Here is a 15,240-nt window from a genome sequence, read left to right as displayed (position 1 = left end):
CTTGGATTTAGTTGATATGGATCCGGGAGATTTTTGTTTTCCTCTAACACTTCTCTAACGATCCTGAACAAGAAGAGCCTTTTGGCTGCTATGATCCTTTCTGTTCATAAGCCGTATATATCACTGTGCTAAAAGCTCTGTTTTAATCACACTCGGAGTGGTTAGGTGGATATACATGTAGTCTGTATTTACCCTGATTACTTAAAAGTCCTTTCCCCATCTGGCTGAACTGGTTACGCATTAACTCATTGAGGTAACTGGAGTAACAGAACTGATTCTGTTTAGTTTCCTATCTCAGATTAATATATAGAGGCATAACACCAGACACTATTTCTGAAATGCCCTTTACCTGACATTTTATGAAGGGTTATCTTGGCTGGGAGGGTCATTATTTCCCAATGTATTGGGAATTCACAGAACTGTTGTTGGCTATATTCCATTCAAGTTTTTTAGTTGTGGTTTCTTTTTTGCCTTTTTTTAACCCTAAAGTTGTTGCATCACATTGTTTGATCCACTTAATGATTATGTGCTATATTCTGTGTTAGTTCCACTTAACTGGAATTCTCTGAAGCTATCTGTGATGATCAAAGAGGCCAACGCCATTAGTAATGAATTAGGGAAAAACACTGTTTTCTCCAGGTAAATATCTGAGTTAATTATAGGGGGTTGTATATATAAGATATATTTTTATATATATATATAATTGGGGGGTGGATTCTGGATGTGCAGTGAGCTTTTTGTTTTTCTTTTAACAGTTTTGTTAAATTGAACATGATAAATCACTCTTCCAAATTAGCTTTAGTTAAGTGTGTAGTTTAGCCATGTTAGTTTGAAATGTGAATTTCAAATTTGAATGTTAGATCAAGACTTTAAAGGTATGTCTACAGACAATTAATTTTGGATTGAGTGTGCTTTGGAGGTGAATCTGCTGGTGCCCATGTCCATCCTGCTTTGGTTCACATATTAAAGTGGTCCTACAGCACACTAATTGCATTCCTTTTGGACAAAACTAAACTGGGGAGTACGTGCCGGCCAGTAGGAGGTGTTTAGTTCACAGGACCACAACAGTGAAAAACCTCAGAACATACTTGTAGTGGATATTGAGTGTTTGGGACCAGTTGTTTCACTCCACAGATCTCTTGCTATGCCATGTTACTTGCTAGTTGTAGCTGAAGAGTGTTCTAGAAGTGGACCTGTATATTGGTCAGGTGTTCTTAGTGTGAGCAGAGATCTATTAGTGCAGAGGAAACTCTGCATCACTTAAAATACTACAGTAAATGCAGGTAAGCTAGGACTTTGTAGTAGGTGTAGTAGGTGTTTTATTACTGTGTTTTTCAGATGTTGTCTTTTCACATCCTTCAACAAGAACTCTGCCAGTAGAATTCTGTAGCATATATTTGGTTCTGAGTTTCTTGAAAGCCAGGAATTTGTACGCTAGTATCTACTTCTACCTCTGAATGCAGGGATTCCTTTTTCCCTTTACATAAAAATAATTTTAATGGCTACACTAATGTTTGTTTTGTGAGATACGTGATATCTCAAGCAATTTCTGTGTTTGTAATCGCATTTTTCTCTGTATAATCCTACCTACAAGTACCTTGTTTATTTTTGCAATATGAATAATGTTTTTTGTCTTTCTTTTTCTTTTTTTTTTTTTAAAACTTTCTCATTCTTAGGCACGACAAAATTGATGATAAAACAGGAACAGTGTCTTCTGTTCAGGTGCGGGTTCGTAACATCAAACTGGGAATAGCAACTTTCTGGAGCCTAGAGAAATTTGAATGCAAACTAGCAGCAATGAAAGAACTCTATGAGGTCAGTAACAACAGAAAAACCACTAATAATCAGTAATACTTTGTCAAAGATGAGATTTTGATAATCCATACAGGAGGAAAGTCTTGGGGTTTTTTGGTTTTTATGTGATCTTAAAACACCAAGACACATGATTATTTTTCATTAAACACATGTACACACACTTGTCCATCACACAGAAAGAGGACAGTAGAGATCAATGACTTTATTCAGGTCATTTTGTGTACAGAGTAGGAAGTAGTAAAACAAGGACTGCTTTGTGATTCTTTTGGTTGTTCAATTGTTTATCTGTTCTAGAGGAAAACTTGACTTTTTAAAGGTATCACTTGAATTTTCATTACTACATTATATCTATTTTTCTTTGGTTCTGGTAAGTTAATTTGCTACTGGTTGCTTTTGTCTGTATGTGCTTTAGGTTCTTCAATGGGAGTTTTTAAAGGCATTTTTCATCATTTTTTGTTTAGTAAACTGACAATTAAGGTGCATATTAATCCCTTTTTCTAATTCCGTTGCTTTTAATGAGACAAACTGGGTATTTTTGTACTGCAACTCTCTAAATGTGCAGTACTTTGTATCGAAGAGGAGGATGTAAAATAGAAGAAAGGGAGAAGTGGAAACAGCACCTACATTTGATTCTGTATCCACAATAAAACCTATAACCATCAGGTAAAGTCTTTGTAATTACATAAAGGTAGACAATGGTTTCAAATTATTGAATACAGATAAGATCACAGTATCAGCTCTTATTTGCTGGGAGAATGGTATTTTTTTAATCTCCTAAAGAGAGAAATGTCATAAGAAGTAAGTTTATCTTTATTGACTCCGTGTGAACAGACAGTGTTTTCATTGCATTCCATTCTCTGTTTTAGAGCTGAAGACTCGAGAGGCCTAAGAACTACTTGGAAAAACAAAAAAAACAAGCAAAAAAGTCTCTCAGATCTGGTGGCCCTTAAAAGCACTTTCCTTTTTTTAGTGGCGATAGCATATTCTGGGATTTTCCAATCTCCAGGGCTGACCTTTGCGTTTTTATTTGTTTTTTGGTTTCTGCCATGTGAATTAAAAGTTGTTTTAGACTGCAGTGAAATAATGAAGGATAAAGGAAGGAAAGTTCTTGGAGATGAGAGAGAGCTGGTTAACATGAAGGAAGGATCCAAAGCAATCTAGTAGAACCATAATGATCTTGTATTTTATGCTATAGTAGTTTGGATGTTTTTGATTAATACACAAAAGAAAAATATATATTTAAGACCAGGTTTCAGATTGAGAGAACAGCTTGTCTAAATTTGTTCTGTGCTTGAATTTGTGATTCTCCTGATCATATAATTCTTTTCATTCCAATATCTGTATTATGTTTAGTCTGGAGCAGTATTGAAAAATGAGTAGAAATTGCTTCAAATAATACATAAATATTTGGATGCTTGCTATTTCCAAACGCAAATCACATTCTAGCATAAATAGCATACTTGAAGTTTGCAGAGGAAGAAACCTCAACTGTTGGAGCACTAAAGGTGCTGGTAGGGAAAAATACGAAGTCTTTTTACACTTCAGAATGCTCTTTTTTTCTACCTTAGACAATAATTGCATCTCATTAAAGAATTATGTCTTATTTGAAGGAATAACTTCTTCATATATGAGTATATATCTGAAATAAAAATCTTTCAACATTATGTCCAAAAAGGAAAAAAGCTATCAAAGAAAAGCCAGAAAAAAATTGAGGAAACACTCCTTTATGATATAACTCTGTAATATGCAAGTATTTCCAGTGACAGAAGAATATTGCCATGTTTATTGCTAAAAACTGTTTGGATCTTATAATCCAGTCTCTGATATTGTTATTTCCTGTGGCATGTTATTGCTAAAACTGTTAGACAAATCCAGATATAAAAATAAATAAAAAATATATGCCCAGAGTTTTAATAAATCTGGCATGTGGAGACAGCTGTGAAAAAGTTTTGTACTTGGTGTTCCTGTATCTCAGATGCTGGGTAGCTAGGTGTCTTCACTAAATGTGTTGGTTTTCAAACAGTTACACCTCAAGTTGGCTGGCAGTCATTTATCTTCTAGATTATACGTATCCTAACAAAAGAAAAAACATTAAAACTACTGTTCTACTGTTAGTAGAACATGTTGTCTTCATCCATACATTGAATGCTTTATTATCGCTCTACTTCTGTTTAACCCTCCTCCTCCCCTGTGTTGTCTTTATTTTTTCAGAGTAATGATAGCAATAAGGCTGCTGATGTATTTTATGACCCTGCTGATGAGTGGGAACCTGACCTTTCAGACGGCTCAGTTTTCTCTCTTTCCAGAAGAAGGTGATACTAATTTGTAGCTCCTTCATCTACGCTTAAAATAAAGCAAAAAATAATTTGTGTAATTATCTAAACATGCTTCTGTGACAACAATATAGTCTTTTATTTGTTAATTCTTCTTTTGCCTTATAATGTCAAACTTACAAATTAAATGAAAATCTATGTATATATTTGTGAGGATGGGGGAAGTTTAAACTAAATATGTTACCTTACTGTGCTCTTTACTGGCTTCACTTATGAAATGTGTGTTAGTATGCAACATGTTGCTAATAAAAATTGCATGCCCACTAAAGCAGTTTGGCAGATTAAACACCAATGTTTCTGAGGTCTGACACAGCATATATGCAATGTATGTCTGATCAGTGCCAGAGGGTTTTATGTATGACCATTGACAACTAGCTGGAGGTAATTAAAGGCTGTTCGCAATTATTTCAGAAAGCTACCTCAGAAACCGATACATTTGTCTGTAGCACAGGACTTTTAATTAACCTGCAGAGGACCCACAAGTTAAGGTTATAGATACCCATGTATATAATTAGTAACACAAGCAATTTTAAATAGGCATTTGGACATCTGTTCCCATCCCTACTTTTCTTTGTCTGATGCTGCCTTCTGGACAGTATTATAACATGTGTTGTTGAATCTTGGAAGTGTATTTGGTTTTGTTCTGCCTGTTTTAAAAATGCAATAATAGAAGCTGAACTGAACAAGAAGAGGTACTGGAAAAGGTAAATCAGCATTGTATGCTGCATTGACAGCAGTTAGTTGATGTCAGTCACACGTACTGGTGAAATAAATTGAATTCCATGTGCTACTTCAAGATTTGGTGCTCCTGATGTGTAGTGTCATGGAGCATAAAGGACGGGCTGTTCCAGAAGGGAAGGGCAGTTCAGGGCTGAATGTGACAAAAGGGTAGACAGGACAGTGCCCTTGCCAAAAAGGGCCTAGCCCCACAGTGCCCGAGTGAGGTGAGCAGAGTAGGTCTGGCAGTGGCAACCAGGGTCAGCCAACAGTCCAGATCCACAGGTAAGTATGTAATGATGCGGCAGGGCTGAGGTTAAGTTGGGAAATCGGCTCAGTGAGTCAGGATTAGGTCCAGGGACAGTTGGCAGGGTCAGCCTGCAGTCCAGCGATTGCCTGGCATGGCCATCGTGACAAGGTCCCAGGTCAAACTGGGAAGTCAGGTCTGCCTGGCATGGCTATCGTGACAATGTTGCAGGTCAAACTGGGAAGTCAAGTCTGCAGGTCCAGACCAGTGGCGTACGTGGCCAGGCACAAGCATGGTTACAACACAACTGCAGCGTTAAGTCAGGCAGGACCAAGGGCAGGAGACTCATCTTAAACGCAGCTTCAAGAAAAGTAGGGGAGCCCCTGTTGAGTCTCCTTCCAGCTGTTTCTTTAACAGCTTCAAGGCTGGCTGAGGCTTCTCAAACAGCTCTCTTAGCAAGAGCTGGCCTTCGGCACCGGCAGCTAAGCACCCAGAGCCGGGCTGGAGAAGCTAAGTTAGCTTGTCTCACTGACAATGGAGAACTTCACAGAACATCTGCCTTCTACCAAGAAAAAAACCTCTCCTTTCTGGCTTTCCAAAAGGAATTCATTCTGTCCAGCAAACAAGATCAAAAAAAGCCAATGTGTCTGCTTTCTATGGTCCAAGTAGGTAGGAAAGAAATGTGTTTTGTCTCAAGTTCTGGATAATAATAATACAGTAATTAACCAGTAGCTTAAACATGGGAATGTGGAATGAAGATCCTGCTACAGTAGCAAGAGCCTGAAGAAAGTAAGTAGTATCCATCCTATGGGCTGTTTTGTCTTCCTTTCACTCTGGTTTAGATTCTGTGTTAACAAGTTCCATTAATTAAAAGTAGATGTTTGTTTTGTTTGCCTGATGTCTGTTAATATTAATTGACCTTTCAGTGGGTATGGGAGGGAGAGATTCTTTTATTTTAAAGTTTTTTCATGTTTTCACTCTATCATCCTTTCCTAGAAGTAGAAGTTTCATGAAGAACAAGAGAATTTCTGGATGTTTGTCTGACATAAAATTGCAACCAATTCAGACTATACAGACTTCCTATATATCAGGTACTTACTATATGGCAGAACACCTTTAATTTCATACTGAAAACTTGAAACTACTACATGTATAAAACATATGGACTTCTAATAGTAGTTTAAAAAAAAAAAAGTGTGGGTTGGAAAACAAAATGAAAAATGTCCTGTTTATAGTATCTTCAAGTTTATAGTGTCAAGCTGTTAACAGTAGGTTGTTTTTGTATTTTTGATTATGCTTTCTTAGGGCAAAAACTTCCTGACCAGCACTTATGACCCTTATTTAAGAAATTTACCTAAAACATTACTCCACTTAACTATGCGGGTTAACTGGAGAAAGGTGATAGTTCATGTAACAAATTGCCAGAGGGTGAATCCTGATACAATAATTTGGAGACTATGTTTGCTGGAGTTGTTGCTATTCATTCATCTACTGAGGTTCCCCCAAGCTTTTTGTTGGGTTTTATAAACTTTTTTCTGAAATACTAGATGCTTCAGTCTTCCAAATATTTTTACGCATTCAGTTATTTTAGATAGGCTGGGTTTCGTTATTTCCTGTTTCTCTGTAGGTTCGATTGTTGAAACAGGTGGATTCATGTTAAAAAATTTCACTATGGAATTTGTCTTTGTGCTAACTGAATCTAGAAACTATTTAGAACGTTGTATACACATTTTTTTCTGACTTGCTATTTTGAGTAGTTGAACATTGCTGAAGAAGCAATATAAAATAGTCATTACAAAGACACGCTGACTGCTGACTCCTATGAAGAGTTTCTTGCATATATGTTTTGTTTTTACATCATACAGGTTCACAGAATAAGTCCAGCATATGCCCAAGCTTTTCTGAATCATTTCTTCCTGGAATTTGCAAAGAATCTATAAGTTCAGCTTTAGATTTACTGGAACAGAATCACGAAGGAGGAAAGAGCATAGCAGATAGTCTCCTAACTAATTTGTTTATCATTTTCTCTGGAGTGTCTGCCATTTCAAAAGCCTATGAACAGCAAGATGAAGAATGTCAGGAAAACTGTAAGTCTCATTTTCATAACAGCTTAAAGTAAACATTACTAATGACTTGTCTTTCAGATGCGCAAGCATTCATATGTTTGCCTGTCAGAAGAATTAACATTCCTACTTTCATTTGCAAAGCAGACCTTCTGATAGATCTCCTTCTCTTGTAGTTTTCTCTCTTGATCGTGCTGCTCAGTCCTACAGCATCAGAATTATCTCTGCTTTTGACCGGCTTGTGGTTTTAACCAAGCTCTGGCTTAACAATGTCCAAAAGTGCCCTGGATCTATGAAAGTTGATGAAGAAATAAAACAGGAAGTAAAGAACTTGGGAGGTTATTTACAGTTACTATTGCAGGTAAAGTATATTAAAGAATTCATCTGTGTGTACAGAAGTTCTATGCATTAATGCAATATTTACTACAGACTTGCTAAAAACACTTAAATGTCCAACGTGTGCAATGACACACCTAGGGAAGATGAACAGCAAAGGGTGCTTTTTTTTGCTGGCTAAACTGGTACTTCCATATGCTAGTTCAGAGTAATGCAGAACTTTCTGTGCCCAGGCCCTGACAATAGCATAGGTTCTTAAACATAAAAGAGGAAAACAAAACGTGCGGTGACAAGAGCAAATGCTAGTTTAGATTGTGAAGTGCTACTCCTTATAAATTTATAAACCAGTGGCCAGTACATATTGCTCTTGTTCATGCTACAGCCTTGTGAAGAGTAATTTTTTTTTTTTTAACTGTGTAGTATAATGATACCATTCTCCTCTGTGGTTGCAAGGTATGGTCTTTTAGCTGTGGTAAAAGTAGGAAGATGTAAAGCTGAAAATGCCTCAAGCCATTGTGTGTTACAACTCTTGTGTTATAGAAAGCATGTGCTCTTTGACCAGAGATGCTTTCTAGCTTCAGTGAGTGATATGCATTTATTTCTCAGGGATGTTCTTCAGATATATCCTCGATGGTAACAGAAGCATGGAGCAAAGTAAACCAAACAATAAAACAAACAATGAAATACATAGGACACTTGGCAGTCGTCACAAGAGCTGATATTTCATTTTCTGAAGAGAACAACATTCCTGCAACTAGTCTACAGGTGAAAAAATGTTTATTAGAAATAGTAATTTTAACGTTGACATCACGTTTATTTTCAGTAACTGTGCTCAGAAGCAAATTGTTACATATAACAATTTGATCAACTGAATTAAGTATTTTCAGAGTTTATCTAATACTCCATTTTTATGGTGAAAATGGGTATGTGTTAATACCCTTGAATTTTTTTCCTTAAAAAACCTGCACTTTATATAACTTCCACCTATAAAGAGAAAGAAATATTGTGCTTTTAGGATTGTATCTGCACTGAGATTGTATAAGTCTACCTATTTCACTGAAATTCGATACTTATTTCAGTAAACTGTGACTAAGTACCACATTGAATTTTCAGAAATCTGAAGGAAGTTAGGAAAAGGAGGTTAAAGTGCTGAGCCCCTGTGGTCCAATAAGGGCATGTAACTGAATAGACCAGCACTGAACAATTTGCTCAAAAGAAAGTTACATTTCTAGCCCGCTATGGAAAATCTGTTTTAATTCAAGGCCACATCAATTCCTTTAATCATTACGTTTTGAACCTTTATTTTAAAAGGACTTTGTACTTGCCATTTATGATGGAGTAGGCTCAGGGCTGGAGTATGTCATTGATACTGTACAGGAAAAAGCAAGAATGGTGCAGAAAGAACTCGTGAAACAATATCCACAAAATGAGGTGAGATGAAAGTAAGATTAAAAACTACTACTATATCTTAGAGGCACTTGATCATGTCCTGTTATTTTTCAGCAATTCTGTCTAGAAATTTTATAGTAGGAATACAGTTATGATTAGTAACAGAGGTTTGAGATGGGTGGTAAGTGGGAATATTGACTACAATCTTGCAGAAATTTTTACAGTATTTAGCCTTTCACCCATATGTAGACTGAACATTTAAGTGTATTTTATTTAGAGTGATTTCTCTGTGCATTGGAGGGCATTTTGTGTAAAATTTCAGTGTAACCATGAAAGAGAGGGAGAATATGAAAACTGGCACAAAGGAGCAAGTGGACCTTTTATTCTGTATACTACTGTTAAGTTTGATTTGTAAAAAGATTGAATAGTTAATATGTAGTAACACTTCATGATCCTGAAAGTTAATTGTTATTTTATATTGATAATAATAATCATCTCTGCTATTACTACACTCTGTTATTGTCAGGAAGATTATTAGAAAGTTTGAAGACTTCATTTTGTCATACACTTTTCTTACAGTTCTAGTCCCAAACAGCATGCTGTCTGAACATTAAAATAGTTCAGTGTTATCTTTTAAGAGCTAGTCTTCTCATGTGCTTAACGCTTGGGGTACACTGAAGCATTTTCATGAATTGGGCACTTTAGACGGAAATTGGTTGACCAAAGTAGCTATTTAATAGCACAAAAGCCAGAAAGGTCCTGCTTGATTTTGTGTCATTCACTGAAATCACAGCTGACCTTCAAATAATTTTCAGGCTGATAAGCAGCAGTGGTATTTTAATTTGAGCAACTTCATTTTAACACTTTATAGGAAAGTTAAAGCAAATTATTTATATTCTATTAATGAGTTGTTCCTGTGACCTTCCAAATTTGTTATAATATGAAGAGAAATCACATCAATGGGAAGCTTTTATCTCTCATAGTAAGACCTCAATTTAACTACTCTTGTAATCTTAAGAAGAGATATTCCTACTACCTCATAATAAACAGATGTGTGCATACTTTTGTTTCCACCCTCCCACAGATAGCAGTTTAGCAGTTATAGTTTATCAAATTGAATAGGTTTGGTTTTGGGTTTTTTTCAGTATGCTGAAGTCAGAATCTTCTGGGGAGGAGCTGCTCTTTCATGAAACAAACATTATTATTGGTGTGTCTCTAGTGTATCTTGACACTTAAAGCAGAACAGACCTCATTACATGCTGAATTCAGTAGTGAGTTGTTTGATTTTTTGCCTGGAGGAGCTTCTTTTAAGCTACAGCCTGTTATTTTTTACTTCTATTTTACTTACGTGACAAATCGTGAGGAAGATGATACTATAGGAAGTTATGCAAAGTAGAGAATAAAGTATAAGGAATAAGCACCATAGTTAACAATATTTCTGTAACTGTATGAAAATTCCAGTAGGCAAGTTAGAGTACCAGTTGGAAATATGCCACTTTCTTAGTGGGTGAGCCATTTTGACAGAAAGCCTGGCAGAATTCCAAGGAAATACTTTGGAAAGATTGAAACGTTCTTCAGCAAGGTACTAGATGTATATAGTGTACATGCTTCCTTTCAGTGTTGAGGTATATAGGCTTGTTCTGCCACTTTTCCTCTGAATAAATGTTTTATACAGACAGCATGTAAGGCCAAAGGTGATAATTTACCTGTGTCTGAGCAATCCTGTCTTCTGCCTCATGTGTTTTTATTTTTGTTCTTTTTCTCCAAAGTTGAGAAATTTGCAGAACTGTGGCCAATAAGAAAATCTCCTTAATGAGTTGGGATATATAAAATACTTATTTCTGAAGATTTTTGTTACTACTCAAAAATCTGTAATACATGACCTGGGGTGAAAGGTTCAAATCAGTTGGAGAGGAGTCATAAATTGCTTGTCTTAAGGAATGCAAAAATTTCTTCCTACTCTGGTTTTCACTGTTGTCATTCTTAATCCTACAGATAATAGTGAATCTGTCCAAAATCTTTTATGTTCCTATCTGCTTGCTTAACTCCCAAATGCTTCATGTTTCCAGCAAAAGGAATTGAGCAGTCTGCTTTCCAGATAATGCTGTTCACTTGCAGCAGATTCCTATGTATCTGCAGGATTGCTGTATATGCTTGGTGGTGGTGGAACTAATGTGAAGTTGGGGAGAGAACACCAGAGTATTAACTAAGAGATTACCACTGCCATTTAGAATGACAGCGATACAGAAATTACAGGACAACCTTTCTTTAGCGCATACTTAAATTTGCTCATTTGATCCTCCTGTATTAAGGGGTTATTTAAAACCTTGTGGATATAGTTAACAACGTTGTCTACCAGTTAACCTGCAATTTTTCAAATAAAATGTTATGTTGCAGAAAACATTACTTCTGCTTTTGAGTATTTTTCTCATTAGCATGCCAGTGTTCATTGTTATCCTTCTAAAATATTAATGTACTTCTACGTTGTCTTGAATCAAGTGTACAATATAATTAAAAGTTTCTTTGTAGATTCAAAATCGAATAAAGGATAACGTTGTGGCATTAGCCAGATTCCTTGAAAATAACATCTCTTATTGCAGAAAGGTAAGAGAAATGTTTCACAAAATGTGTGCTTTGAGTCTGGGGTTTAAACTTAAAGGATGCATTTAACAAAGAAGAGGAATTGAAACTATCTTCTGTATGTTTACAATTGCATGATAACACTTCCTGTCTCAGTGGCATTCTTCTGATTGGAATGCTAACTTTTCTGGCTACTGCATTTCCACTCAAAACTATTTGATTTTAATTTTACTTCAAGTATTTCTGGAGGTACTTGTATCTTATCTTCCTTCTTTTTGTGCTCATCATGAATAGCCTAACCGCCTCTTTTGTATTCTTATAAGTTGAAAGCCTGAAGTTCAGTAATGCTAGTGTAATTGTGTTATAACTACTGCAATAGTTTCTGGCCTTAGTTACTGGTATTTTGAATTAAAAGTTAGGATAGATGATTTAATCTATCTTCTAAGAGCCAGACCTTTTCTGGATTTTGTAGTTCCATTTTTTTGTGGTTTTTGGGTTTTTTTAGTTTTGTTTTTTTTTTTTTTTTCCCCTCGTCAACAATCTTGACCGTCTTTTTGGAGCTATCTTACTTTCTGTGACTTGGCATCGCTTTCATTTTGTGTTTCAGCATTGGCCTGTTTTATGTGACTGAATGCATAATAGGCATGTTTAATAGTTAATATACTGTCATGTATTTGGTTCTTTTTAAAATGCTCTATTAATACAGAAAGAAATAGAATCTCAATTACCAGAAGAATATTTATATCAGGAAATAAAGAAAAGCACTAACATTGCTGCGAAATATTTGGAATTGGAGCAGTGCTTAGCTGAAGTCTGTCAAATTGTTTCTTCTATGTTACAAGGTATTTAGCTGGGTTATTACCTGTCTTGATAGTAACCTGTGAACTACAGGAGACCTGTAAAGCAAGAGGGAGGGAGGGCTACTTGGTCTCTCCTTGCAAAATGTTGCATTTGATTCCTCTTGCTTTTGTTTTTCATAGGGTCATACAGAAACACAAGCCCTCTGAAGAGCTTTGCAGAAAAGATTTGTGTCATAGCTGGATATTTTAACAACTATTTCAGTTTATTTGCATTGTCTTCTACTTCTGCAAACAATCCTATCCAGAAAATACCCATGCCTTTCATGAACTTGGATGAATTGGACTCTCTGGTTGATTCCCTTATTATGAATTTTGAACTTGAACAAGGACAACCATCACTGAAATCTCGAGCTCTTTTTAATGAAACTACTGAGACTCAAGGAGGACAGGTTGAAACAGGTGAAGTTGAATTTGCTTGGAAGTGCAAGGGGATTCCAAAACACACACGCAAACTCCAGTCTTCATCTCCATTTCCTGCAGAGCTTTCACCTGATACGATACAGTGGGTATAAAATGCTATTATGAAGAAATTCAGGGAAACTCTTTCCCTTTACATGAAGGGAAAGTAACATATCACAAAAAGCTAAAATTTATTGCTAATGTTATTAGTAAGTGGTGTGAAAGTAAACGACATGATTGTTTGAGGATAAGTGCCCTAAATGTCACAAGAAAAAATGGAATTTCTTAAGGGGCTGTTAGACTTTAAAATACAGTGCCTTTTGTTTTAATAAAAGTCTATTATTACCTAAGCCTATAAGAAATAATTTAATGCAGTAAGTAAAAAATCTCTTGGAGATAATATGAATGGAGAAACTAAAAACTGTTAGGGAATAACTAGGAAACACAGTAAACACTTGGTAGGACACTCACACCTCTTAATCTTAAACCTTTGACTTAGAACTCTTGTGTAACAGTGGAAGGAAATTCCTTTGAAGGGCATTTGTAACATACATTTCTGTTACATACAGTTAGATAAGAAGACTGCCTTCCTATCTTAGACACTTGAAAGGTAGATGATGTGGGTACCAATTTTTTTTGTTGACATCATTGCTTCACCTCTGCTGCATTATGATCTAGTAGTGCTACTGCAACTTTAAAGTGTTTTTTGTACCTTTCATTTCTTTAAATGTCAACCTCTTTTTTTTTTTTTTTTTAAACAAAGCAAAAACTTGTATTTATTTCTGTAGGGGAAAACTGAGAGATGGTAAAAGTACTTTACAACCTTATCTGATGAATGCTTTTTTAAGTGGCTTTGTAGTCCATTGAAAAATCTGAGCTTCAATGATGGTGCTCTTCAACTCGATCTGAAGTAAGTTCATGTTGAGTGTTGTTGCTAGTAAACTCTTTTGATTGTTCACAACAGTTTCAGTACTATTCATAGTGGATTAGAAGCATAGCTCTTCCTAAATAATACGCAAGTCATCCCATGAGGTTGTAGAGAACTTTCCCAATCAACTATTTCCTTGTACTTTTTACTGTAGTCATCATTTAACCTCTTACCTTTAGTCTGCTGGCTGAAGCCAGTGAAAATTAACAGCAAGGATGAAAATGAACTTGAATTGTTATTCTTTGATAGTAGGTTCTGGGAGGCCTGGACCTAGCACATTTTACTCACAACAGTGCTGAGAAATTCATAAGCTAAAACCTAAGTGTTTTCCTATCTATCAAAGTTTCCAAGCCAGATATTCATAGCTATCAACTTTCCTTCTGAGGGAAGATGCTCAACATCTTGAGAATTTCAGCCTTTGAGAACATGTCAGGCTCTTAGAACTGTTTTCTGTGAAAAGACTACAGTAAAGAGAGTCTATCATCCTTTTCCTTTGAAAACTTTCACACTATACTTATAACTGATGCTGTTATTCAGCGATTTTGCGCTTTTCTGATTTGGAGGAAATGGAGAAAGGTAATTTATGCTGAACCAGTAACCCACATAAGTTTTTCTTAAGACTAGTATACCTTAATACTTTGTCAAAAAATGTCTTGCAGTACAGTCCTGCCATCAAAAATATTCAGCAATTTTTATTGCAGCTAATAGTTTCCTTCTCACGAGGTGTGATGTTGCTTAATCACCTTCCTACTGTAAAGGCCTTTACAAGTCTGCTCAAGGGTTAACAAAGTATGTTCAGTTGTTCAGATTTTTATGCTTTAAAAGTGAAGAGAAACCTGGTATATTTCTACTTCTGTAAATGTATTATTTTGTATTTGGCTGAAAGTTTTAAAAACATAACTGGTTCTTCTGAATCATGTATCTAAGCATGGGCATTGTAAAGCGTAAAACTAGATCATGTAACTCATCACCAATTTTTACAACTTTAAGTGTAAATTCCTCGTCAGTTTTCTTCTGTATACAGTTGTTCTTGAGACCTTCCTTTGTCACTGAGAGTACTGCTTCCTTGCTGAAAGTATTGTAGTGTAAAAACCTGAAATACTAGTAAGAGGTGTTTTCTGTAGCTCACAAGTGAAACAAAGAAAAAAGACTTCTTTACCTATGTTTCTTTCCTCTATTAAGATACTTAACAGCACACATCTAGAGGCTGAATACTCATGAACTAATCTACACCTATTAATGTCAGAATATTCAATCCCTTCCAATTTCTGCTAATAAACATAGTGGTGTTATGTCAAGTCCCCATTGCAAAATTACATTCAAGTGTGTTACTGATGTTCCACCTGCCCAGATGATTAATCACGTTTGCTTTTGTTCTTGTATTTAATGAGAAGCATTGCTGAGAAAACATCTTTGTTTTTGTAGTTCTGTGCATTGTTATGAGATTTTTTTTCTTTTTTTTTTTTTTTTTCCTTTCTAAAACTGAAAGACAAGTTCTTCACAAACTTGGAGCTCAAACTGACTTTCAGTTTTTAGCCTTTCAGAAACTCAGGAGAAAGAGACCATGCAAACA

The 15,240-nt window shown here is 35.7% G+C and overlaps 1 protein-coding gene across 2 annotated transcripts in view; it reads left to right on the top strand.

Annotated features, from left to right (window-relative positions):
- KIF14 (kinesin family member 14) overlaps positions 1-14,732 on the top strand; it is a 30,340-nt gene extending 15,608 nt beyond the window's left edge. Inside the window, exons 19-30 of one of the 2 annotated variants that reach the window (XM_050901316.1) lie at positions 546-639; positions 1,677-1,815; positions 4,027-4,127; positions 6,109-6,203; positions 6,978-7,199; positions 7,352-7,536; positions 8,118-8,276; positions 8,635-8,637; positions 8,823-8,942; positions 11,430-11,504; positions 12,187-12,322; positions 12,461-14,732. In XM_050901316.1, coding sequence (XP_050757273.1) covers positions 546-639; positions 1,677-1,815; positions 4,027-4,127; positions 6,109-6,203; positions 6,978-7,199; positions 7,352-7,536; positions 8,118-8,276; positions 8,635-8,637; positions 8,823-8,942; positions 11,430-11,504; positions 12,187-12,322; positions 12,461-12,852 — 1,721 coding nt within the window. In that variant the 3' untranslated portion in view covers positions 12,853-14,732. The remainder of the gene's footprint in view (positions 1-545; positions 640-1,676; positions 1,816-4,026; positions 4,128-6,108; positions 6,204-6,977; positions 7,200-7,351; positions 7,537-8,117; positions 8,277-8,634; positions 8,638-8,822; positions 8,943-11,429; positions 11,505-12,186; positions 12,323-12,460) is intronic. The other variant, XM_050901314.1, reaches the window with a different exon arrangement.
- Positions 14,733-15,240: the final 508 nt, after the last annotated feature.

The sequence above is a fragment of the Gymnogyps californianus genome, chromosome 8, assembly GCF_018139145.2.
Source record: "Gymnogyps californianus isolate 813 chromosome 8, ASM1813914v2, whole genome shotgun sequence".
NCBI lineage: Eukaryota > Metazoa > Chordata > Aves > Accipitriformes > Cathartidae > Gymnogyps > Gymnogyps californianus.
This window is presented reverse-complemented; position numbering and strand designations above follow the sequence as displayed.